The 27,987-nt window shown below is 39.7% G+C and overlaps 3 protein-coding genes across 3 annotated transcripts in view; 1 reads left to right on the top strand and 2 right to left on the bottom strand.

Annotated features, from left to right (window-relative positions):
* ptprr (protein tyrosine phosphatase receptor type R) overlaps positions 1-9,975 on the bottom strand; it is a gene marked incomplete at both ends in the record, with an annotated part of 29,468 nt that extends 19,493 nt beyond the window's left edge. The window contains 3 exons of the mRNA XM_083902839.1: positions 6,524-6,619; positions 6,764-6,840; positions 9,909-9,975. Coding sequence (XP_083758965.1) covers positions 6,524-6,619; positions 6,764-6,840; positions 9,909-9,975 — 240 coding nt within the window. The remainder of the gene's footprint in view (positions 1-6,523; positions 6,620-6,763; positions 6,841-9,908) is intronic.
* Positions 1-27,987, bottom strand: part of LOC310938170 (histone H3.2) — a gene marked incomplete at its 3' end in the record, with an annotated part of 195,261 nt that overhangs the window by 155,447 nt on the left and 11,827 nt on the right. The window lies entirely within an intron of this gene.
* Positions 19,156-26,625, top strand: LOC310938158 (tetraspanin-8-like). Its single transcript, XM_083902609.1, has 9 exons — positions 19,156-19,374; positions 21,043-21,114; positions 21,234-21,350; positions 22,489-22,563; positions 22,667-22,762; positions 24,378-24,491; positions 25,905-25,949; positions 26,074-26,157; positions 26,277-26,625. Exons 1-9 carry the CDS (start codon positions 19,315-19,317, stop codon positions 26,451-26,453), a joined length of 840 nt encoding a protein of 279 aa, XP_083758735.1. The 5' UTR covers positions 19,156-19,314; the 3' UTR covers positions 26,454-26,625.

Below are 27,987 nucleotides of genomic sequence, written 5' to 3'. Positions count from 1 at the left end.
GATTGATCAATGTACGGTAAAGTAACAGGGCACTTCCTGTTTAAAATGGCTGACTTCCTGTTGGGTCAAAGGCGTGTCCATTAACATGTTCAGGGAAGTTCTATTGACTCACATATCATGTTTCGTGGCGATCGGGCTATGTATGGCAAAGTTACATTCTACTTCCTGTTGCGACGGATCCACTTCCTGTCAGGAAGTCATCTGTTGCTGACATGGTCGGAGCGGTTTTGTGGTCCCACATATCACGTATGAGGAGGATACAACAATCCCTGTTATAGCAGCATAAAAAAGTTTGATATGTAATGTTATATCCAGCATCCAGGGGGCGCTGTTTTTTAAATTGAAGATTTTCATATAGACTTTTTCAGGGTCATACTGTCATCAATCCAAGGAAGTTTGGTTCAGATTGGAACAGGATTTACAAAGTTATAGCAGTTTCTTTAGTGTTGCACAGTAGATGGCATAGTCTGCTGCCACCAGGGGGCGTCTTTAAGACATTGAATATTGTCATATAGACTACTCCAAGGCATCAATCCAGGGAAGGACATTGGATCCTCCATCGCAAAGTTATAAGCGTTTCGTTGTCTGTTTTTACAAATCAGAATGTTTGCCAACTTTAGCGCCCCCTATCTTGTACGCCATGCGACATTTTAAAAAGCCTTCACTAACTTTTGACCCTCAACTCGTCCACATTGACCTCACCAAATTTGAAGGTAATAGCACAAAAGCTCTAGGACAAGTACAGTCAAATGCCAAATGTAGTTATATCTGCTATCACCAGGGGGCACTGTTTTCTAAAGTGAATATTTACATGTAGACTTGTTCAGGGTCGGACTGTCATCGAACCAAGGAAGTTTGGTTCAAATCGGAACATGTTCCACAAAGTTATCATCATAAATGTACTTTTTTTGGGTAATAATCCTCTCACCACTAGAGGCGCTGTTTCCGAACGTGACCGTTTTTTCATATTCATCTTTAAGACCTATCGATCATGAACCACGGCAAGTTTGGTTCATATCTGACCTTCCAATGCAAAGTTATAAGAGATTTGGTCAACATCAGAATGATCGCCAACTTTAGCGCCCCCTATCTCGTACGCCGTGCGACATTTTAGAAAGCTTTCACTAACTTTTGATCCTCAACTCGTCCACATTGACCTCGCCAAGTTTGAAGGTGATAGCACAAAAGCTCTAGGACAAGATAGATTTAATAGCAAATAAAATTCTTTCTGTTGCCACCAGGGGGCGCTGTTTTCGAAATTAAATATTTTCATGTAGACATTGTCAGGGCTGGAGGAACATCAATCCAAGGAAGTTTGGTTCAGTTTGGACCAGGACTCGCAAAGTTATAAGAGTTTGTTTTTTTGTCGCAAAAGTCCGACTTTGCACCGCCCACGCTGCTACACCGTTAAAGAATGCGCTGTCATATTCAACACGCATCATCTACCATGTGTTTTCAATGTTTCAGTGTCATTTTGAGTGACACTTTTACAAACTCTGTAAAAGTTATTACCGAAATCGTAAATTAACTTTTTTTTTGTATATTCTCTTCCACCACCAGGAGGCGATGGTTTCAAACGTGATCATTTTTGCATAGGTGTCTTCAGCAACTACCCATCATCAATCATGGCAAGTTTGGCTCCGACTTGACCTTCCATCGCAAAGTTATAAGCGTTTCGTTGCGTGTTGGGAAAATTTGGAATTTTCGCCAACTTTGGCGCCACCAAATACGTCCGCTATGCGATATTTCAAAAAAAAATTCAGATTAGATCGTACCTCAACTGGTCCACATCGACCTCGCCAAGTTTGAAGGTGATTGCTCAAAAACTGTAGATTTTGGTATCTACGGCAAGTTATGCTGTAAATTCGCCAAAAACGCCTCCGTTTTCGCCTTCAATCCAAAATGGCGGCCTTACTGTAGGTTTCACAGAAAACTTGTGATTGACTTTTGCCCATGGCACAACCTAATGAACGTGTGTACCAAGTTTCGTTCATGTACGTTATTCCCGACAGGAGTTGACCTAGTAGCACTTTTTTGCGTCAGTCTAGAGCCCCGCCCACTTCCATTTTTTGACGCACATTCACCGAACCACTGTTTTACAAAATTTTCAGCGAGGTCTGATGTTGTCCCGAAAATTCGCGAGGTTTGGGATACGTTTAGGCCTTCAAAAAGGCACTTTTTTTGTGTGAAGAATAATAATAATAATAACTAGCACCGCAAGCGGTGGTAACGGGTTCGAGCTTGACGCTACGTCGCGATCCGCGCCCACCTCGTCGCTTGCGCCCTGATCTCGTCTCTCGTTCATTCGCTGCTTGTTGTCGTAGTTCTAATTGGTGCCGTTCGTGCGGATGTTGGGCTGTGGAGTAAAGTAATATATTATTTCCTGTTAAGTGCGTTACACTTTCTGTCGGGAGGACATTGTTTGCGTGTTCAGGATAGGTCCCTGGCCTCACATACCGAGTTCCGTGCAGAGCGGTCAATGTACGGTAAAGTTAGAGGGCACTTCCTGTTAAAATGGCTGACTTCCTGTTGGGTCAGAGCGTGTCTATTAACATGTTCAGGGAAGTTCCCTTGACTCACATATAATGTTTCGTGGAGATAGGGCAACGTACGGCAAAGTTACATTCTACTTCCTGTTTTGGCGTTCCACTTCCTGTTTGGAGTTTAGCTTTTGCAGACATGTCCAGGATAGGTTCCTGGTCTCACGTGTCAAGTTCCGTGCAGATCGATCAATGTACGGTAAAGTTACAGGGCACTTCCTGTTTAAAATGGCTGACTTCCTGTTTGGTCAAAGGCGTGTCCATTAACATGTTCAGGGAAGTTCTATTGACTCACATATCATGTTTTGTGGCGATCGGGCAATGTATGGCAAAGTTACATTCTACTTCCTGTTGTGGCGGATCCACTTCCTGTCAGGAAGTCATCTGTTGCTGACATGGTCGGAGCGGTTTTGTGGTCCCACATATCACGTATGAGGATGATACAACAATCCCTGTTATAGCAGCATAAAAAAGTTTGATATGTAATGTTATATCCAGCAACCAGGGGGCGCTGTTTTTTAAATTGAAGATTTTCATACGGACTTTTTCAGGGCCATACTGTCATCGATCCAAGGAGGTTTGGTTCAAATCGGAACATGTTCCACAAAGTTATCATCATAAATGTACTTTTTTTGGGTAATAATACTCTCACCACTAGAGGCGCTGTTTCTGAACGTGACCGTTTTTTCATATTCGTCTTTAAGACCTATCGATCATGAACCACGGCAAGTTTGGTTCATATCTGACCTTCCAATGCAAAGTTATAAGAGATTTGGTCAACATCAGAATGATCGCCAACTTTAGCGCCCCCTATCTCGTACGCCGTGCGACATTTTAGAAAGCTTTCACCAACTTTTGATCCTCTACCTGTCCACATTGACCTCGCCAAGTTTGAAGGTGATAGGACAAAAGCTCTAGGACAAGATAGATTTTATAGCAAATAAAATTCTTTCTGTTTCCACCAGGGGGCGCTGTTTTCGAAATTGAATATTTTCATGTAGACTTGTTCAGGGTCGGACTGTCATCGATCCAAGGAAGTTTGGTTCAAATCGGAACATGTTCCACAAAGTTATCATCATAAATGTACTTTTTTTGGGTAATAATACTCTCACCACTAGAGGCGCTGTTTCCGAACGTGACCGTTTTTTCATATTCGTCTTTAAGACCTATCGATCATGAACCACGGCAAGTTTGGTTCATATCTGACCTTCCAATGCAAAGTTATAAGAGATTTGGTCAACATCAGAATGATCGCCAACTTTAGCGCCCCCTATCTCGTACGCCGTGCGACATTTTAGAAAGCTTTCACCAACTTTTGATCCTCTACCTGTCCACATTGACCTCGCCAAGTTTGAAGGTGATAGCACAAAAGCTCTAGGACAAGATAGATTTTATAGCAAATAAAATTCTTTCTGTTTCCACCAGGGGGCGCTGTTTTCGAAATTGAATATTTTCATATAGACATTGTCAGGGCTGGAGGAACATCAATCCAAGGAAGTTTGGTTCAGTTTGGACCAGGACTCGCAAAGTTATAAGAGTTTGTTTTTTTGTCGCAATAATCCGACTTTGCACCCCGCACCTCGCTACATCGTTAAACAATGCGCTGTCATATTCAACACGCATCATCTACCATGTGTTTTCAATGTTTCAGTGTCATTTTGAGTCGGATACGACAATCTCTGTAAAAGTTATTACCGAAATAGTAAATAAACTTTTTTTTTGTATATTCTCTTCCACCACCAGGAGGCGATGGTTTCAAATGTGATCATTTTTGCATAGGTGTCTTCAGCAACTACCCATCATCAATCATGGCAAGTTTGGCTCCGACTTGACCTTCCATCGCAAAGTTATAAGCGTTTCGTTGCGTGTTGGGAAAATGTTCAATTTTCGCCAACTTTGGCGCCCCCTATCTCGTGCGCCATGCAATATTTCAAAAAACTTTTCAGATTAGATCGTACCTCAACTGGTCCACATCGACCTCGCCAAGTTTGAAGGTGATTGCTCAAAAACTGTAGATTTTGGTATCTACGGCAAGTTATGCTGTAAATTCGCCAAAAACGCCTCCGTTTTCGCCTTCAATCCAAGATGGCGGCCTTCCTGTAGGACTCACAAAAAACTTGTGATTGACTTTTGCCCATGGCACAACCTAATGAACGTGTGTACCAAGTTTCGTTCATGTACGTTATTCCCGACAGGAGTTGACCTAGAAGCACTTTTTTGCGTCAGTATTTAGCCCCGCCCACTTCCATTTTTTGACGCACATTCCCCGAACCACTTTCGTTCGGCGATTTAAGCCAGGTCTGATGTTGTCCCAAAAATTCGTGAGGTTTGAGATCCGTTTAGGCCTTCAAAAAAGCACTTTCTTCGTGGGAAAAATAATAATAATAATAATAATAATAACTCTTCCGATTACAATAGGGTTCTTGCACAGTCGTGCTCGAACCCTAATAATAATAATAACTCTTTCAATTACAATAGGGTTCTTGCACAGTCGTGCTCGAACCCTAATTATCACGATACAATATTATCACACTACGATATTATCACGATACAATATTATCACGATACGATATTGTCACGATACGATATTGTCACGATACGATACTATCACGATATTTAAGTCACAATACGATATTATCACGATACAATATTATCACGATATTTAAGTCACAATATGATATTATCACGATACAATATTATCACACTACGATATCATCACGATACAATATTATCACGATACGATATTATCACGATACGATATTGTCACGATACGATACTATCACGATATTTAAGTCACAATACGATATTATCATGATGTCAGGATACAATATTATCACGATATTTAAGTCACAATACGATATTATCACAATGTCACAATACAATATTATCACACTACGATATTATCACGATACGATATTGTCACGATACGATACTATGACGATATTTAAGTTAGAATACGATATTATCACAATGTCACAATACGATATTATCACCATATTTAAGTTAGAATACGATATTATCACAACACGATATTTAAGTCAGGATACGATACTATCACGATACGATAGTATCACAATATTATCACAATACGATATTATCACGATTGTCACGATACGATATTATCACGATATTTAAGTCACAATACGATATTATCACGATACAATATTATCACACTAGGATACTATCACGATATTTAAGTCACAATATAACGATAAGACATTATCACAATATTTAGTCAAAGTCAGAATAGAATATTATCACGATGTCACAATACGATATTATCACAATATTTAAGTCAGAATACGATATTATCACGATATTTAAGTCACAATACGATATTATCACGATGTCAGGATACGATATTATCACGATATTTAAGTCACGATACGATATTATCACTATACAATATTATCACGATATTTAAGTCTATTACAATAATTATCACAGAGGACTTTCTGTACGTATTTTATTAAAACAAACAGAGAGAGAGTTAAAGTAGACGTGAAAGACAAGCGACAGACTGAAGGTCGGACTCCCCGTCGCGTCCTCGTCTGTCTTCTCCACTACTTGTCTCACCCTCCCACAATGCATCTGTGGCGATGGAAAACCCTTTGGCGCGCGAGAGACCGCACGAGCGTTGGCGGGCGACAAATTTCGCAGACGTTTGCTGTGTGAAATAAATCAATAATAATTTGTCCTAAAAATAAAAGAGTGAGTCTGAGGATTCACACATCCTCTCTCTCTCCTGCTCCCTCCCTGTGTCTCTCTACCTCGCTCGACCACGCGTCCAAACCCGTCCTTAACTTCCTGTCTCAATGTCAACGCCGAAGGTCGACGCCGTTTACTTTACCGTTATGTAACCAGACCATTGTGAGGGGAAGTGGGTCACACACACACACACACACACACACAGACGATTAGCGTTTCCATGGCAACAGTGTAGATTGAGGAGTCTGCAGCTCCAGGGGGAGGGGCTTACTCACCACGGTAACCAGGTGCCGCGCTGAGACCACGGCGTGATGCGGCGGGCGCCGCGCGAGCAGGTCGAGCGTCCGCTGGGCCTCGCCGTCGCCGCGGCGCTCCGGGCGAAAGCGGGAATCCAAAAGAGCGGCGGGAATGGCGTCGCCGAACCTGAGAGGAGGCGTGTCGTGGTGGTGGTGGCGGCGATGGTGATGATGATGATGATGATGGTGATGATGATGATGAAGGTGGGATTGGTCCACGTCCTCCTCCTGAGGTGAGAGGTCACCTGAGCGGCGTGAAGGGAAGAGACGCAGCTCGCGGTCGCCAGAGGACGATTCTGAGGAGGGAAGAAGACGTGGCAATTAATCACCGATCAACGCGTTCAAACACAAACCACACAGGGCCAGCAGAGGGCGCTGTGGGCGGAGCTAAGCCTATTGTATTGGGTTTTTTTCGTTATCATCGCGATAATTGTGTCACGACGCGATGCTATCTCGATATTCGAGTCACGATATGATATTATCAGGACGTCGTGAAACAGAATTTTCACGATGTTTAAGTCGCAATACGATATTATCACGATAATTATGTCAGGATTCGATATTATCACAATGTCACGATATGATATTCTCACGATATTTAAGCCACGATATATTATCACGATATTATCATGATATTTAAGTCACAATACGATATTATGACGATATTTAAGTGACAATACGATATTACCACGATATTTAAGTGACAATACGATATTACCATGATATTTAACTCACAATACGATATTTTCACGATATTTAACTCACAATACGATATTATCACGATATTTAACTCACAATATGATATTATTATATTTAACTCACAATACGATATCATCACGATGTCATGATACGATATTACCACGATATCTAAGTCACAATACGATATTACCACGATATTTAAGTGACAATACGATATTACCACGATATTTAAGTGACAATACGATATTACCATGATATTTAACTCACAATACAATATTTTCACGATATTTAACTCACAATACGATATTATCACGATATTTAACTCACAATACGATATTATCATTATATTTAACTCACAATAGGATATTATCACGATATTTATGTCATGATACGATATTATCATGATGTAATGATACAATATTACCACGATATTTAAGTCACATTACGATATCACCACAATATTTAAGTGACAATACGATATTACCATGATATTTAACTCACGATACGATATTATCACGATATTTACCTCACAATACGATATTATCACGATATTTAACTCACAATACGATATTATAAATTTTAACGCACAATACGATATTATCACGATATTTAACTCACAATACGATATCATGATATTTAACGCACAATATGATATTATCACGATATTTATGTCACGATACGATATTATCATGATGTAATGATACAATATTACCACGATATTTAAGTCACGATACAATATTATCACGATATTTAAGTCACAATATAATATTGCCACGATATTAAAGCCACAATGCGATATTACCACAATGTCACACTACCATATTACCAAGATATTTAAGTCACAATACGATATTTAAGTGACGATATGATATTGCCACGATATTTAAGTCACTATACGATATCATCATGATATTTAAGTCACGATAAGATAGATATCACAATGTCAAAATACAATATTATTCCGATATTTAAGTCACGATACGATATTACCACAATACTGCGATGTACTCGTACAACAGGTCTAGTGAGAGTGAGCACATATAATATATGCTAAAAAAAAATTATACTTGATTGCGATAAAATATCACCACAAACAATATCGTGATATTTGACTGTATCAGACTTCAGAGAGACATGAAGAGCAGAGGAAACTCCTCACATCGTCACTGAGGATGAACCTGAACGCAGCATAAATCATTCATTCACTCTTTATGTAATCACCAGAGTCTGACTGTGATGCATTCACTGACAGACGGGAAACTGCAGCGTCCGTTCTCCTGTGAGACAGACACAGCTGACACAGCTTCTCTTCTCCCTAGCGACAGCATCCCGGTTGCTATGGGCAACGCCGCACCAAGCCCAGCTGTGATTGGACGGGAGCCATCGGCCTGTTAAAGACGACGAGGAGGAGGAAGTAGCTGCTTGACAACAAACTAATTAAAATACAACCACAATTATGTGATTATACACAACTGTCCTGAAGAGGGCGCTACTTACACTCAATACAGTGTTTCTCATCTTAAATATATCTATATCAAAAAAATATCTATATATATATCTATATATATGTATATGTACGTATGTAGCGAGACAACATCTGCAAGGTTGGCTAACAATTTAACGGAAATAGAAATAGGCTAGCTTATTTTTTTTTAAAAAGCCCTAAATGAATGGAAGTTCTCTAGGGCGCTCCCTGGTGGCCAGGTGCGAGATTTGTTTGGTACGTTCACGCGGTAGCGGTATGCGTACGCGGTATCGGTACGTTAACGTGGTAGCGGTACGTTTTAAGCGGCAGAAGTACGTATATGCGGTAGCGGTACGTTAGCGTGGTACTTTACGCAGCACGGTATATTCACGCAACGTGGTACATTACCGCGGTACGTTAGCGTGGATATGTTAGCACGGTACTTTACACAGCAAGGTACATTCACGCAGCGTGGTACATTTACGTGGTACGTTAGCGTAGCGCAGTAAGTTGGTGTGGTAGGTTAGCGCGGTACTTTACGCAGCACGGTTCATTCACGCAACGTGGTACATTACCGCGGTACGTTAGCGTGGATATGTTGGCGCGGTACTTTACGCAGCACGGTACATTCACGCAGCGTGGTACGTTTACGTGGTACGTCAGCGCAGTAAGTTGGTGTGGTAGGTTAGCGCGGTACCTTACGCAGCACGGTTCATTAACGAAACCTGGTACGTTTACGTGGTACGTTAGCGCGGTATGTTTGCGCAACTCAGTACATTTAACCGAAGTGGTACGTTTATGCAATGTTCACGCAACGCAGTAGGTTTTCGTGGTACGCTAACGCGGTACGTTTTCGTGGTATGCTAACGTGATACGTTTACGCAGCGCGGCATGTTAGCGTACAGTCAACGCAAAGTCAGTCACACAAAAAATTAGCATGACAACATTTCGCGGTGTGACCGCAACTTTTACGTCACCAGACCAAAATAAATAGCATTTTCAAGCGGAAAATTCACGATTTTTTTGTGTTGTTTCCCTTAGTCACGGTTTCATCGCGCGATATTACCGTGGGTACTGTTGTGCTACCACCGCTAACTCCCGTCATGCACTGTTTTCTGCGTAGATTTGCAGACAGACAGCCTTCATCATCATCATCATCATCATCATCATTTACAGGAAACAAAGGTGTTTTTTTTTTACCTGACATCAGCAGCTGCGTCCACATCAGCGCGAGCACAAACATGGTGACACCGTCCTTCATCATCATCTTCCTCTCGATTGTCCTCCGTCTGTCTCCGTGTCCTCGGTGTCCTCCGTGTCCTCCGTGTCCTCTGTGTCCGCCAGCGGCTCACACGCTCCGTCCTCCCCGCCCTGAGCGGCTCCTACAGCGGCCTGAGTGACGGAGGAGCAGCCGCCGCGCAGCAGCTGCAGCCCCGGGGAGAAGCGGAGAGTTTTACCATGTGAGGACCGGAGGTCAGGTGGAGGCTGACGATGATGAAGATGATGATGAAGATGATGAAGGTGATGAAGACGAGGAGAGGAAGGGGCGGGGCAAGGGGCGTGGTCAAGAAGAGACAAGGAAGAGGATTCCATTTTTAAATTAAATGAAGACTTTTCATGCTCGTTTTATTGAATTTAGCGAACAAAAAAATAATTATTATTCTATTAAATTTTTTTTTTTTTTTTTTAACTATGTAACTAACTTTAACTATGTCAGTTTATACACTTAAATATTGAATGTCAATCTACACACTGAAAATCAGGAAGTTTGTAAACCACTCACTCTCCCACACCAAAGCCCATAGAGAAAACCGGTGATTTTAACGTCACAGAGACACATGAGTTCACAGGAGTTGTTTAATTCACCGCTGCCTCCATCACTAACTTCAAATGTCTTATTTTGTCAATTCGGCTTTTAAAAATCCTTCGTTAAGATTAACCTCAGTGACACAAAGTGACCACAAGAGGCAGCAGTAGACCAGCAGCTCCTGTGTCCCTGTGAGCTAAAATCACTGGTTTTTCTCTATGGGGTTTGGTGTGGGAGCGTGATGACAGTGATGACATTTGTACATGGTATGAGCGCCCTCTGCTGGTGAGATGGACACAGTGCCCTAATCTGAGTGAGTGCCTCTTTATGGTGTTTTTATGGAGGTTTTTTAAAAATAGGTCTTAAATTGTTTTATAAGGTCATTTTAAGGTGTTTTAATAATTCTAATCAACTATCTTGTCACTGAGTATTTAAGGATATTTTAATGTGATTTAAGGACATTTGACTTTGAAAGACTCTTTTCAACGATAGGTCATAAATAAAACACTTAAAATTAGCATTAGTGATATTTTAAGGATCTCGTATATGGAGGGTCTTCTTAGTGATAAACATATATATATATATATATTTTTTATACTGATTTTAAGGCAGGAACCTTTCGCGATGAAGGAACTTTGAACTATGTTAAGGAACTTTTAGCTGAATTTAAGGATCTTTTAGCTGAATTTAAGGAACTTTTAGCTGAATTTAGGGAACTTTGAACTGAATTTAAGGAACTTTTAGCTGAATTTAAGGATCTTTTAGCTGAATTTAAGGAACTTTTAGCTGAATTTAGGGAACTTTGAACTGAATTTAAGGAACTTTTAGCTGAATTTAAGGAACTTTGAACTGAATTTAAGGAACTTTGAGCTGAATTTAAATAACCTTTAGCTGAATTGAAGGGACTTTGAACTGAATTTAAGGAACTTTTATCTGAATTTAAGGAACTTTGAGCTGAATTTAAATAACTTTTAGCTGAATTTAAGGAACTTTTAGCTGAATTTAGGGAACTTTTTGCTGAATTTAAGGAACTTTTAGCGGAATTTAAGGAACTTTTAGCTGAATTTAGGGAACTTTTTGCTGAATTTAAGGAACTTTTATCTGAATTTAAGGAACTTTAAGTTTATTTTCAGCACTCAACAACATAATTAAGTCATAAACGATGAAAACAAGAAGAAGAACTGAACCAGAGTCAGTGTGTTCCTGTTGTGTTGGTGTAATAAAGGCTGCAGACACCAGGGGGCAGTATCTGAACAGAGGAGGAGATTCTTACTTGGAGTACTTCAACTCTTTACTGCAGTACTTAAAGTACGTTAAAGACACGATCGTGTAATAAATGTCGTGTTCTTCACGATTAACCTCTTTTAGAACTTGATGTTTAGCGTCTTTAACGTCAAAGTACTGCAGTCAAGTGTCAAAGTACTTATACACAAAACACAGTAGTAAAAGTACTTCATCTGAATGTCAAAAAGTGAAGAGGGTCAGATGACGTCGTTTCCTGGACCTTGAGGAGAAGAAGAAGAAAACAAAGTCTGAGGATTTGAGCGTATTTCATGAGAACCGGGTCACTTCCTGTAACCCACCGAGCCTCATCGACCACATTCCTCTGCGGCGAGTCACTGAGCATCAGATTCACTGATCTCACACACACACACACACACACACACACACACATTCTTGTAATTGCTGCATACTGAGGACTGGGTTGTTGACAAAGTGAGGACCAGCATTTCCACTTTATAAATCAACACAATTACAAATATCTACTTCATGAATGACATCTATAAAGAACTACTGGTTGCAGTACCATAAAATGTCTGCAGGTGGAGCCACAGAGCAAAAAGGGTAGAAAACTTTCGATTATTATTAATTTTTTTTTGTAATTTTTGGTCCAAAATTTGACAAAAACGTCATACTATACTATGTCGTCCAAAATTTGAAAAATAAATTTGACCCAAAATTTTTGGTCCCAAATTTGACAAAAACGTCATAAAATACTATGTCGTCCAAAATTTGATAAATAAATTTGACCCAAAATTTTTCGTCCAAAATTTTGAAAAAATTCACACTATACTATGTTGTCCAAAATTTTACCAAAATTTTTTGGTCCAAAATTCGACCAACATTTTTTGGTCAAAAATTTGACCAACATTTTTTGGTCAAAAATTTGACCAACATTTTTTGGTCAAAAATTTGACAAAAAATGTATTATTTTTTTTGACAAATTGAGTATAGCATGTTATAGCAACCTAAGGAAATGATTTCAATGAAAACAAAGTGAGGACCGGCCAAAATGTCCTCACCCCGTAGAAATGACCTCACTTTGTTGGTTAAAAACCCTCACTGGTCCTCAGTATGCCACAAGTACAAGAACACACACACACACACACACACACACATGCACGCACACTGTACTTCCTCTTTGTTCGTCACCATCCCAGTGTCTGTTTTCACCTCTGCACAAACAGTCAAACACTGAAGCTCAGTTCCTCCAAAAAAAGACACGACGAGAGATAAAACTGTGACACACGTATCTGTACTTTGTTGTTTTATGTTTCTAGCAACTTTTACGTGACGTCATACACACGACGTCGTACCGGTGTACCGACAACATCGAGCAAAACGCAGCTAGGGAGGACCTTTGTGGTAGCCTGAAGTCGTAGCGCAACATCGTAGCACGACATCGTAGAGTGATGTCATAGCGTGACATCGTAGTGGTGCACCGACAACAAACAACAACATCGCGAAAGACACAGCAATGGAGGATATTTGTCGTAGCGTGAAGTCGTAGCGTGATGTGACGCAGTAGCGTGACATCGTAGCGTGACTTCGTAGCCTGGCGTCATAGCCTGACATCATAGCCTGACGTCGTAGCGGTGCACCGACAACAAACAACAACATCGAGCAAAACACAGCTATGCAGGACATTTGTCGTATCGTGACATTGTATCGTGACATCGTAGCACAACTTCGTAGCATGACGTCGTAGCCTGACTTCGTAGCCTGACTTCGTAGCCTGACTTCATAGCCTGACTTTGAAGCCTGATGTCGTAGCGGTGAACTGACAAGAAACAACAACATTGAGCAAAACACAGCTATGCAGGACATTTGTCGTATCGTGACATCGTAGCTTGACATCGTAGCGTGATATTGTAGCGTGCCGTCGTAGCGTGCCGTCTTAGCGTGACGTCGTATCGTGACATCGTAGCGTGACGTCGTAGCGTGACGTCGTAGTGACATAGTAGCGTGACATAGTAGCCTGACTTCGTAGCCTGGCGTCATAGCCTGGCGCCATAGCCTGGCGTCGTAGCCTGATGTCATAGCGGTGTACCGGCAGGAAACAACAACATCGAGCAAGACACATAGAGGACATTTGTCCTAGCGTGACATCGTAGCATGACATCGTAGCCTGCCGTCATATCGGTGCACCGACAACAAACAACAACATCAAGTAAGACACAGCTATGGAGGACATTTGTCGTAGTGTGACATCGTAGCGTGACTTCGTAGCCTGGTGTCGTAGCGTGATGTCGTAGCCTGACGTCATAGCGGTGTACCAACAGGAAACAACAACATCGAGCAAGACACATAGAGGACATTTGTCGTAGCGTGACATCGTAGCCTGACTTCGTAGCCTGATGTCGTAGCGGTGCACCGACAAGAAACAACATCGAGCAATAGCTATGGAGGATATTTGTCGTAGCGTGACGTCGTAGCGTGACAACGTAGCGTGACGTCGTAGCGTGACGTCGTAGCGTGACGTCGTAGTGACATAGTAGCCTGACTTCGTAGCCTGGCGTCATAGCCTGGCGCCATAGCCTGGCGTCGTAGCCTGATGTCATAGCGGTGTACCGGCAGGAAACAACAACATCGAGCAAGACACATAGAGGACATTTGTCCTAGCGTGACATCGTAGCATGACATCGTAGCCTGCCGTCATATCGGTGCACCGACAACAAACAACAACATCAAGTAAGACACAGCTATGGAGGACATTTGTCGTAGTGTGACATCGTAGCGTGACTTCGTAGCCTGGTGTCGTAGCGTGATGTCGTAGCCTGACGTCATAGCGGTGTACCAACAGGAAACAACAACATCGAGCAAGACACATAGAGGACATTTGTCGTAGCGTGACATCGTAGCCTGACTTCGTAGCCTGATGTCGTAGCGGTGCACCGACAAGAAACAACATCGAGCAATAGCTATGGAGGATATTTGTCGTATCGCGAAGTCGTAGCGTGACGTCGTAGCCTGACCACGGTTTGTCGCTATGTTTTGTAGCCGACATTGCGACATCGCCTTATCGCCACGTGAGGATACGTAAAGCGGTATCCGGCGCCGTAGTATCGGAGTACTTTTACAGGTGCGAGTACACGAGGGCAGTATCGCACCAGATAGTGCTATCGATCACATCCCTCATCAGAGATGTGATGGATTCTTGGTCGATATCATCTGTTGATAATCCCACAGAATATCACACCCATGTCAAATGAAGTCATAGCACATTTCTGACAGGAAAGCGAGGTATTGCAGCAGCAGCAGCAGATCTGGTGTAACTGCGTCACCAGCTGCAGCTGTTTATTTAAAATCCTGGCACGGTTACAACACACAGGACAACATCCCTGTATATAAAACTTCCCAGAATCGAAAGCACATCAGAGGGAAACCAACGTTACCAAGTTCCTCTTTTTCTGGAACAAGCCGCCCATTCATCCACTGAGTCCTCTGCTCTGCAGCCTAATATAATTAACTGACCAATCTGACCCATAAAGTGTTGACAGTTCATCGCTGTTTAAACAACAAGTTAAAGGTGATTACATGGTTATTGTCTTAGTCTGACTAAGACTAGCTCGATTTTAGTCAGACTAATGTGTTTACATGACATTAAGAAAACCAAATTATTGTCTCAGTCCGACTTAATCTTAGTATCCAGGTACATTATCCAAGTACCTTAGTCCGACTAAGACGAGCATGATTTTAGTGAGACTAATGTGTTTACATAACATCAAGAAAACCAAATTATTGTCCGAGTCCGACTTAATCTTAGTATCCAGGTACATTATCCAAGTACCTTAGTCTGACTAAGACTAGCATGATTTTAGTCAGACTAATGTGTTTACGTAACATCAAGAAAACCAAATTATTGTCCGAGTCCGACTAAATCTTAGTATCCAGGTACATTATCCAAGTACCTTAGTCCGACTAAGACTAGCATGATTTTAGTCAGACTAATGTGTTTACGTAACATCAAGAAAACCAAATTATTGTCAGAGTCCGACTTAATCTTAGTATCCAGGTCCATTATCCAAGTACCTTAGTCCGACTAAGACGAGCATGATTTTAGTGAGACTAATGTGTTTACGTAACATCAAGAAAACCAAATTATTGTCCGAGTCCGACTAAATCTTAGTATCCAGGTACATTATCCAAGTACCTTAGTCCGACTAAGACTAGCATGATTTTAGTCAGACTAATGTGTTTACGTAACATCAAGAAAGCCAAGTTAATGTCTCAGTCCGACTTAATCTACTAAACCAAATTATTCTCTTAGTCCGACAAAGACTAGCTCGATTGTAGTCGGACTAATGTATTTACATGACAAAAACAATAATTATTGTCTTCGTCCAAATTATTGTCTTTGTCCGACTAAATCTTAATATCCAGGTACATTAGTCCGACTATGACTAGCTTGATTTAAGTCGGACTAATGTGTTTACATGACATTAAGAAAACAAAATTATTCTCTTAGTCCGACTAAGACTAGCTTGAGTTTAGTCAGATTAATGTGTTTATAGGACATTAAGAAAACAAAATTATTCTCTTAGTCCGACTAAGACTAGCTTGAGTTTAGTCAGATTAATGTGTTTACATGACATTAAGAAAACCAAATTATTGTCTCAATCCGACTTAATCTTAGTATCCAGGTACATTATCCAAGTACCTTAGTCTGACTAAGACTAGCACGATTATAGTCGGACTAATGTGCTTACATGACATTAAAAAATTGAAAAACATATTACTGGTAAGTCCAAATTATTGTCTTAGTCCGACTAAGACTAGCTCGCTTTTAGTCAGACTAATGTGTTTACATGACATTAAGAAAACCAAATTATTCTCTTAGTCAGACTAAGTCTAGCTTGACTTTAGTCCGACTAACGTGTGAAAGCCAACTTAAATATAAGAAAACTGATTAAATTCTTTGTCTTAAACTTGACTTGAGCAGCCGTGTTTTCGTCTCTTGCTGCTGATTCCAGACTCTGCGAGTGCACACGCTGGCGTCAGTGCGTCACATAACACCAGCTCAAAGACAGCGAGCTATCTCTTCAACACTGGGATTGACAATGAGCGCTCGCTGAAGACTCGCTCGACTGGTTCCTGCTCCACGTGAATAAAGAGCCGAGAACAAAACGATCACTGCTGCTGCTGCTGCTGCTATCAGTTTACTCTGAGGGTGACGGAGATCGGGTGTGGACGAGCATGAATTGTTAGCGACTGATAATAGAAGCTGTCTCGTGACGATTCTGGTCTTTGGTTACGAAATAGATCGTACAAAAGTGCCGTAAAACTGGCCCAAAAAAACCCAGAAAGCAAGGTCTTCCTCTACATGAGTAAGCTGAGTATAAGAATGACATTAGCGCACACACACACACACACACACCAATCTATGGTCGTGAATCACAATTTCACTTCTGTATTTAACACAAAATGATTTCCTGTGAGAAAAAAAGAGAGAAGTGCGATTAAAAAATAAAAGAAGTAGAGTGATTGTATTATTTACGCAAGTGGCAGCCATCTTGGAATCCTACGTCAGGGTCAAGTGAGGCCACTCCGACTTTCGATGTTGGAAGCTCCGATTTCCGACTACATTTGGAATGCACCATTAGCATGTCAAGTGTTTACATGACATCCATGAAACCGAATTATTGCCTTAGTCCGACTAAGACTAGCTCGATGTTAGTCAGACTAGCGTGTTTACATGACATCAATGAAACGAAATGATTGTCTTAGTCTGACTAAGACTAGCTCGATGTTAGTCAGACTAACGTGTTTACATGACATCAAGGAAACAAAATGATTGTCTTAGTCTGACTAAGACTAGCTCACTTTTAGTCAGACTAGCGTGTTTATATGACATCAAGGAAACTAAATGATTGTCTTAGTCTGACTAAGACTAGCTCACTTTTAGTCAGACTAGCGTGTTTACATGATATTAAGTAAACCAAGTTATTGTCTTAGTCTGACTAAGACTAGCTCACTTTTAGTCAGACTAGCGTGTTTACATGACATTGAGGAAAGTAAATTATTGTCTAAGTCCGACTAAGACTAGCTTGATGTTAGTCAGACTATTGTGTTTACATGACATCAATGAAACGGAATCATTGCCTTAGTCCGACTAAGACTAGCTCGATGTTAGTCAGACTAACGTGTTTACACGACATTAAAGAAACCAGGCTATTGTCTTAGTCTGACTGAGACTAGCTCAATGTTAGTCAGACTAACATGTTAACATGACATTAAGGAAACAAAATGATTGCCCTAGTCCGACTGCTCGATGTTAGTCGGACTAATGTGTTTACGTGACATTAAGGAAACCAAGTTATTGTCTTAGTCCGACTAAGGCTAGCTCGATGTTAGTCAGACTAACGTGTTCACGTGACAGTAAGGAAACAAAATCATTGTCTTAGTCTGACTAAGACTAGCTGGATTTTAGTCAGACTAATGTGTTTACTTGACATTAAGGAAACCAAGTTATTGTCTTCGTCCGACTAAGACTAGCTAATTTGGATGACGTCAGAGCTGAGTATCCAACCACACTTCAAAATAAAACACACAAGATCCCTGTCAACAACATTAAAGTCAAACAAAGCAACACACAAAGGACCATAGAGAGACAACAACACACCAGAAAGAGTGTTATTATAAGATAAACAATAGTTATCTTTTGTGTGTGTATCATTTTGGACCACTGTGTTTTTTACAGTAGCCCATAAAGGACAGACGAAAACGTGTTGTTTTGAGTTTTGACGTCAACTGAAGGCCACATAGTTTAGATTAGAACACTCTTGGAATGGAAGGGTGAGGCGAAGGATGTTCTCCTTTAAAAGGTGCTTAAAAATGTGCATTGTTTTGAAGTCTGAGGCAGTTATTGCTTACAAATGAGTGTTTAAGCTGCTTTAACACACTTTAATTAACTTAAATAATAATTTTTTAGACTGTTTTTGAGCGGAAAAGTAAGTGTATTCTCCTTCAAAAAAGAACCTTTCACCTCAATCGACTCTTCCCGTGTGCACGGGCTCGTGTCGGGACATATCCCCGCCCCTCCCACACCAGGGCAACCGTGGAATTTTCCCAGTCTCGTTCCCGGAACAAGCTCAAAGCAGCAGGACGCACACGCGGAAGTGCCGCCTACCAAATTTGGGTCGAGAACCGGGGGTGGGGAGGGGTGGCAGGGGGGCGTGGCTTCATCTGCTAAACATCAACAGTGGTGGTGGGGTTTTTTTGAGGGGAGGGGTGGGCGTGGCTTGCGAGAGCGAAAGGCTGCACCTTCCCCGAAATGACAAGCGCACCTCCTCCTTCCACCGCCGACCCGTCTGCGTTTCATCAGTTGCGTGAACGCCGCCCCCCCTCCGGGCTCCTCCGCCGAGTAAAACCACCCGCCCTCACCTCCCTTCCCTCAGCTCACTTTCGCCGCAGCAGTCGTCGCACTGTCCGCCCGGACCACAAACCGCTAACCAACAAAGCCACCGAGAAACTTACTTAACTTTTGTTTATTTGTTTGTTTGTTTGTTTACCGCAAACATGGCTCAGGTCAACACCTGCCTCAAACGCGTCTTCACCATCTTCAACATCTTCTTCGCGGTGAGTGGAAATAAAAGCGTTTAAAATGAAGTCAAAATGGCGGCCGCGGTGACCCCACCTCAGGGATGTTTGGGAAACAAAAGTGCGTAGTGACAGCAAAGAAACGTACTTTTTCATATTCACGACAGCCGTTTGCGTGTTTTTGTTTAAATGACTCAGCCATAAAACAACGAAAACGACAGTTTTTTGTTTTTTTTGGGTGAATGTTTAACCATAATCGTGTTAAAAAAGTTATTAAACTTAACACAAGTATTGTAGTTGACGTGTAATAACGTGTTGTTGTAGTTTTAGTGATGAAAATAAGTGAAAGTATTGTTTTTCTATGGTTAGCGTGTAAAAGTACAGGTGTTCAAAAAAAAAAGTGCGTCATACGTGAAGTACGTAAGTTTAAATCGATTTTAAACTGGTTATTACAACGTAAATATTACCACTGCTGTAAAAAACAACAACAATTCACAATTGGGAATACTTTTTTTTGTAAAGGATTAGTTTTAAGTGAAGATATGATTAATAAAGTGTTATAAACTCAATAAATACTCGTGAAAATGATGAATTTACAAATTAAAACGTCATTACTAGCTTTGCCATTTAAAGAACAGGTTTTAAATGACTGATTATTTGTGATAAATGTTGAAAAAAAAAATTTTTTAAAAGGAGAAAGTGACAGATTATTGTTGTCTTAATCTTCAGATTAAGATTTGTTTTTCCTCTTGTGGTTTTGCTTTTGTCGGAAAACAAAAAAAAAACACAATTCAGTAAAAAAAAAAAAAAAGCAGCTGCTTTTTGTTTTGTACTTTTCCACTGAAGTCGTGGCTTTTCAGAATAAAAGTCCCCAGTGATCGTGTTTGTTCTGATGTCATCAGGTTTCATGGCTGATAATGACCAGGCTTTTTTTCTTTCTTTCTTTGTTTAAACTCCATTTTAGTTCTGCAGGTGCCAAAAAAAAATCCAAAATGCGTACGATTAGCCTTCAAAAATAATAATAACGAAAGTAAAAACAGGTGATGACAAGTTCTGTGAAACCTTGTGGTTTAAAAACAAAACAAAAAACGACATTTTCAGTCATTAAATTTGCTAAAATTTGACAAATTCAAGTTTTCATTTACTAAATGTGAATATTTTCACTTCTTCTGTAACACAAGTTAATATTTTTATGCGCTGCACAAATCACAATACGATATCATCACAATATTTAAGTCACGATATTATCACGATATTTAAGTCATGATACGATATCATAATATTTAAATTATTATTATTATATAAGTTATAATCACAATATATGTCACAATATTATCCCGATATTTTAGTCACAATATTATCCCGATATTTAAGTCACGATATTATCACGATATTTAAGTCACAATGTTATCACAATATTTAAGTCATGATACGATATCATAATATTTAAATTAAGTTATTATCACAATATGATATGATCACCACATTTAAGTCACATTATTATCCCGATATTTAGGTCACGATACGATATTATCACAGTATTGTCTTTTTATTTTGGAGTATTTAAGGCTAAATTCTTACTTAAGTGATTTCTACGTGTGAATAATTAATGTTTATATAAAAATAACTGAGAAACTGTCACATTTTTTTGGGCCATTGTTTTTGCTGTAGTTTTGATTTTAACCAATGACTGCGGTTTGTTTTCAGGTGGTGGGCGGAGTCATCATCCTGCTCACCATTCTGTCTCAGGTCCTCACCGGCCTTCATGGAGGGGACGAGGTACGAAAAACACACACTTAAACTTGTTTCAAAGAGGAAAATATTTTTAGAAAAGACGTTTTAAAGCGTTTGAAAACACGTACGTTTATCTTATCGTCGTCTTCTTCCTCCTCCTCCAGATGGAAGGTCGCATCACCGGCCTCATCGTCCTCTACGTGGTGGGCATCGTGACCCTGGTGATCGCTGCCGTGGGAGCGTACGGAGCTCACAGGGAGAGTAAAGCAGCTCTGATCGTGGTGAGTAAACAAAAGTCATCTTATCTAAGTTTAAGGGATTTTTTTTTCACAATAATATTGTAAATCACGATATTTAGTTATTGATACGATATCATGATATTTAAGTCACAATGCGATATCACGATATAGAATTATTGATACGATATTATCATGATGTTTAAGTCGCAATATTTAATTATTGATACAATACTATCATGATATTTAAGTCACAATACGATATCACAATATTTAATTATGGATACGATATTATCATGATATTTAAGTCACATTGCGATATCACAATATTTAATTATGGATACGATATTATCATGATATTTAAGTCACATTGCGATATCATGATATTTAATTATAGAAGCGATATTATCATGATATTTAAGTCACAATGCGATATCACAATATTTAATTATTGATACGATATTATCACGATATCTAAGTCACAATGCGATATCATGATATTTAATTATAGAAGCGATATTATCATGATATTTAAGTCACAATACGATATCACAATATTTAATTATTGATGCGATATTATCACGATATTTAAGTCACAATACGATATCACAATGTTTTGTTATTGATACGATATTATCACAATATTTAAGTCACAATGCGATATCACGATATTAAGTTATTGATACGATATTATCACAATATTTAAGTCACAATACGATATTACAATGTTTAGTTATTGATACGATATTATCATGATATTGAAGTCGCAATGCGATATCAGGATGCGATATCACGATTTTTAAGTCACAATATGATATCACGATATTGAATTATTGATACGATATTATCACAATATTTAAGTCACGACACAATATTATCCCAATATTTTAGTCACGATATATTATCACGGTGCGATATATCGCGACACTGAAGTCACAATACGAAATTATCGATATCACATATCGCAATGCTAAATATCGCAATATATCAGCTGATATTTCAGAAATGGACAATAAAAGCTTTAGTTTAATCTTGAAATGGTGTAAAATGTTAGTTTCACAGATGAATCACATCATGGATTGGTTTCCCCGTAGTTGGGACACACATTTTATTGTGTAATTTTGTGCGACATTGTGTAACCGTGGAGTTTTTCTTGTGTGTGTGTGTGTGTGTGTGTGTGTAGTTCCTGGTGTGTATGGTGATCGGCAGCCTGCTGATGCTGAGAGCCGGAGTCCCAGCGGCCGCCGCGCGACCTCAGGTTCCTATAATATGAGATTATTTTCAAAATAAAACGACGATGTTTCCTGTTTTTTACGTCGTTTTAAATAAACCACCGTGTGTGTGTGCGTGTGTGTGTGTAGCTGGAGCGCCTCCTGGAGGAAAAGTTCCGCGCAATGGTTCCTCTGGACAAGTCCGCGGACGACGTGAGGGACATGGCCAACACTATGCAGAGTCACGTAAGGACCGACGCTTTTTATGTCCACAGATAAACGAACACATGATCTACTCTGTGTGTGTGTGTGTGTGTGTGTGTGTGTGTGTGTGTGTGTGTGTGTGTGGGTCACGTAACCACAATTGTCACCCGACTCGTTTTTTTCCGCGGCTCGGGTGCTCGCGTCTGGTTAGCATGTTGCTATGACGACATGCAAACGAGGCCAAAGGAGAGGCGGTTTGCTGTCAGGAGGGGTGTGTGTGTACGTGTACTTGCGGCATACTGAGGACCAGTGATGGTTTTTTAACCAACAAAGTGGGGACATTTTGGCCGGTCCTCACTTTGTTTCCATTAAAATCACTTCCTTAGGTCGTAAAAACATGCTATACTATATGTTCTTAACAGAGATCCTCAATTTAGTACAAAAACCCGTTTTCCAGCCCTGGTGTTTCACACACTTTTTTTGCTCTGGGGCTCCACCTGCAGACATTTCATGGTACTGCACCCAGCAGTTTTTTATAGATACAGATATAGATATAGGTCCTCACTTTGACAGCACTTTTACCTGGTCCTCAGTATGCAGCAAGTGTGTGTGTGTTCTTGTACTTGCGGCATACTGAGGACCAGTGATGGTTTTTTAACCAACAAAGTCAGGACATTTTTACAAAGTGGGGACATTTTGGCCGGTCCTCACTTTGTTTCCATTGAGATCACTTCCTTAGGTTGTAAACATGCTATAACATATATGTTTTTAACAGAGCTCCTCAATTTAGTACAAAAGCCCTGGTGTTTCACACACTTTTTTTGCTCTGGGGCTCCACCTGTAGACATTTAATGGTACTGCACCCAGTAGTTTTTTTTTTTTTATAGATGTCATTTATGAAGTAGATATTTGTAATCGTGTGGAAATGCTGGTCCTCACTTTGTCAGACACTTTTACCCGGTCCTCAGTATGTAGCAAGTACAAGAATGTGTGTGTGTTCTTGTACTTGTGGCATACTGAGGACCAGTGAGGGTTTTTTAACTAACAAAGTGAGGTCATTTTTACAAAGTGGGGACATTTTTGGCCGGTCCTCACTTTGTTTTATTTGAATTGAAATCACTTCCTAAGGTTGTAAACATGGTCCTCGATTTGGTGCAAAAACCCGTTTTCCAGCCCTGGTGTTTCACACACTTTTTTGCTCTGGGGCTCCACCTGCAGACATTTCATGGTACTGCACCCAGTAGTTTTTTTTTTTTTATATATATAGATGTCTTTTATGAAGTAGATATTTGTAATTGTGTTGATTTGTAAAGTGGAAATGCTGGTCCTCACTTTGTCAGAGACTTTTACCCGGTCCTCAGTATGCAGCAAGTACAAGTGTGTGTGTGTGTGTGTTGACCTTTTTCACTCTCAGTTTCCCCTTCAGTCTTCAACGTTTCCTGTCATCGACGGTCGTCTCTGGTGTTTATTTCCTACGTTCACACTCCACCCGTTTTATTTCCTGTTTTGAATCACAATGTGAAAGTTTCACTCAAACCACAACTATTGAAAAGAAGACGCACACAGAGTTTTGTTTTTTCCGCTGTTTCTCACAGTTAAAAAGTGTTAAGTTGTTGTTGTTTACAGTTGTTGTTGTTGTTGTTGTCGTTGTGTACAGATGCACTGCTGCGGTCTGTTCAGCTACAAAGACTGGGAGAACGAGATCCCAGAGTCGTGTTGGTGCGATCAAGAGGAGCAGGAGGAGGGAGAGTGTCAGGCCATCTCCTACAGAGTGAGCATCCCATAATACTAACTAAGAAAAAACAACAGTAAAAAGTGAAACGCATCGTTTTTGTCAAATTGTATCCCCTTAATTTTAACACAAATCTTTACAGCTCTATTTTAACAAAACTTTGTAAAAGCTCTATTTTAACACAAATTTCTACATCTCTATGTTAACGCAACTTTTTACACCTGTATCTTAACGCAACTTTGTAAAAGCTCCATTTTAACGCAACTTTGTAAAAGTTCCATTTTAACGCAACTTTTTACACCTGTATTTGAACGCAACTTTGTAAAAGCTCCATTTTAACGCAACTTTGTAAAAGTTCCATTTTAACGCAACTTTTTACACCTGTATTTGAACGCAACTTTGTAAAAGCTCCATTTTAACGCAACTTTGTAAAAGTTCCATTTTAACGCAACTTTTTACACCTGTATTTGAACGCAACTTTGTAAAAGCTCCATTTTAACGCAACTTTGTAAAAGCTCCATTTTAACGCAACTTTCCATTTTAACGCAAGTTTCTAACAGCTCTATGTTAGCGCAACTTTTTACAACTCTATTTTAACGCAACTTTTAACATCTCTATTTTAACGTGACTTTCTAACAGCTCCATTTTAACGCAAGTTTCTAACAGCGCCGTTTTAACGCAACTTTTTACGCAACTATTTAACATCTCTATGTTAACGCAACTTTCGGGCAGCTCTATTTTAACGCAAGTTTTTACAACTCTATTTTAACGCAACTTTCCATTTTAACGCAACTTTCTAACAGCTCTATGTTAGCGCAAATTTTTACTGCTCTATTTTAACGCAACTTTCTAAAAGCTCTATTTTAACCTAACTTTTTACATCACTATTTAAACGTGCCTTTTCTAACAGCGCCGTTTTAACGCAACTTTTTAACATCTCTATGTTAACGCAACGTTCGAGCAGGTCTATTTTAACGCAAGTTTCTAAAAGCTCTATTTTAACGCAAGTTTGTAAAAGCTCTTTTTTAACGCACCTTTTTACGGCTCTATTTTAACGCAACTTTCTAACGGCTCCGTTTTAACGCGGATTTTAACAGCCCTATTTTAACACAGCTTTCTAAAAGCTCTATTTTAACGCAACTTTTTACATCACTGTTTTAACGTGACTTTCAAACAGCGCCGTTTTAACGCAACCATTTAACATCTCTATATGAACGCAAGTTTGTAAAAGCTCTTTTTTAACGCACATTTTTACGGCTCTATTTTAACGCAACTTTCTAACCGCGCTGTTTCTTAAACAATTTTCCAACGTCGTCACTTTAAGGGCAGGTCTTTAACGTCTCCATTTGAACGCAGCTCTTCCGACGCGCTCCGTTTTTTTAACGTGACTTTCTAACGCAGCTTTAAACGCACATTTTTGGTTTCTAATACGTTTTTTTTTTTTTAATCTAGTTTCAGGACATGTTCGAGAGGGAGAAGAAGTACATCTACTCCAAGGTCAGTAAATCTGTCACTTTGAATTAAAGTACTGTGTGTATATTTATATATATATATATGTACATATATGAATAATGCTAAAGACCTTAAACGTGACGCCGTCCTCTCCGTCCTCCTCTTTCAGCCGTGCTTCCCCATCCTGATGCACTACGTCCTGCTGTTCCTCGACATCGGCATCGGCATCATCCTCTCTCTGGCCGTCCTGGCGGTGAGTTTCACAAACGCGAACGTCGTTTTTTAAAGAATCGCAGAAAACGCAGAAATGAAACGTGTACCTGAACTCACCGCGTTTGCGTTTGTTTGCGCTTTCCCTCCCGTTTCCTGCAGCTCCTCGGAATGATCCTGTCGTCCATCATGATCCACCAGATGCGTCGACCCAGCGGCGCCACGCTGGTCATGACGGTGCCGGCCATCTTCACCACGGCGCCGCCCAAGTACCAGGAGCTGCACAACGCGCCGAGTCCGCCCAAATACCAGGAGCTGCACAACCAGCCGGGTTATTAGAGATTAAAAACACGGCGGCGCGCGGCGGGTCGCGTCTCTGCACAGGGGTCGTTTCTTCTCTTTCTGTCGGGTTTTTTTTCTTTCTCTTTCCGAGGGACGACGACGACGACGGCGACGGCGAGGAAAACAAAGCCACGAAGAAATGCTGCTTTAAAAAAAAAAAAAAATGTTTGCAACTATTCTCTTTCTTTCATTTTATTGTTAAAAAAAAAGGAAAAGTTTCTGCTGTTTTTCTTTTACGGAAACAAAAACCGCGCCAGTATCCAGATCAGGAGAAAAAGAGAATTATTATTATTATTATTATTATTATCATCATGTGACTAATTTACCGTCTTTGTTTTTGAAGACGCATCATTCAGTTTAAATTCCTCACGTAAGACAAAAACAACAGAATTTTTCTTTACGTTAAACTCTGCTAAAACCTTTTGTTACACACTGAAGAAAGAAAGGAAAGAAAAAAAAGCCATTTTTACTTAACATTTGATGTTAATTAACCACTTTAACCGCTTAGCAAATGTTTAAAAAGAAAAAAAAACGGCGAGTTTTAAAGCGAAGAGAGAAATCATTTGTGTAGTTTGTGTATATTTTTATATGTTCTGTTCTTTCTCTCGTTTGAATGTATGCTTTTATTTTGTAGGAGTGTTTCCGCTGGTGGGCGTGGCTTTCAGAGTTACGAAGGAGAGAATTAAAAAGTAAAATAAAATAGAAAATATTTTTTTTTTTTTACAAAGACAGTCACTTTAAAAAAAAAAAAAGTCCATAGTCTAAAGTTTGGAGAAAAGGGGGCGGGGTTTATCTTTTAAATTCCTCGGTTATTTTGTCTCTGTCCCGTTTGATTTTTTTTTTTTTCCTCTGGTGAATTCACGACTTCATAACAAATAAAATCAGACAAGAAACTTAGTGTGTGTGTGATTAATGTATTAGAATTAATTATTTTGTATTTATTTGTTTAATTAATTAATTAATTAATTAATTAATTAATTACATTACATTTATGGGTTAAATAATAAAAGCTAATTTAATGTTAAAAAAAAATCTAATTTAATGCAACTTTCAGCCTCATAACATAAAATCAGACAAGAATCTCAGTTTGTGTGTGTGGTCAATGTACATTAGAATTAATTATTAATGAATGAATGAATTCACTCATAAATCATATTTATGAGTTAAATAATAATAATCATAAAAGCTGATTGAACATTAAAAAACAACAACATCAATATTTCTCTAACAGCTTCATAACAAATAAAATCAGACAAGAAACTCCAGGTGTGTGTGTGTGTGGTTAATGTATATTTAAATTAAATTAATGTTTGTATTTTATCACATTTGTGGGTTAAATAGTGATTAAAATAACCGTTAAACATGAAAACAAGCCAGACTTAAAAAGGGGTGTAAAAACTAATACAATACTGCCCTCTGCTGGACAGGCCAGGGAACAGAAACAGCAGCACTGAGCCACAAAGACCTTTTTTAAAACGTCAATATTTTCTTCTTTCTTCGCTCCATTTAAACAAAAAAATCGTTTAAAACT

This window comes from Microchirus variegatus (assembly GCF_963457635.1).
Source record: "Microchirus variegatus genome assembly, chromosome: 16".
Lineage (NCBI taxonomy): Eukaryota > Metazoa > Chordata > Actinopteri > Pleuronectiformes > Soleidae > Microchirus > Microchirus variegatus.
Note: the sequence above shows the minus strand (reverse complement) of the source record. Positions and strands in the feature narration are given on the sequence as shown.

Coding starts and splice junctions, on each gene's coding strand:
- LOC310938158 (XM_083902609.1), top strand. CDS start 19,315: ATGGCTCAGGTCAACACCTGCCTCAAACGCGTCTTCACCATCTTCAAC. Junction 19,375..21,042: donor TCTTCAACATCTTCTTCGCG/GTGAGTGGAAAT, acceptor GTTTGTTTTCAG/GTGGTGGGCGGAGTCATCAT. Junction 22,763..24,377: donor CCAACACTATGCAGAGTCAC/GTAAGGACCGAC, acceptor CGTTGTGTACAG/ATGCACTGCTGCGGTCTGTT.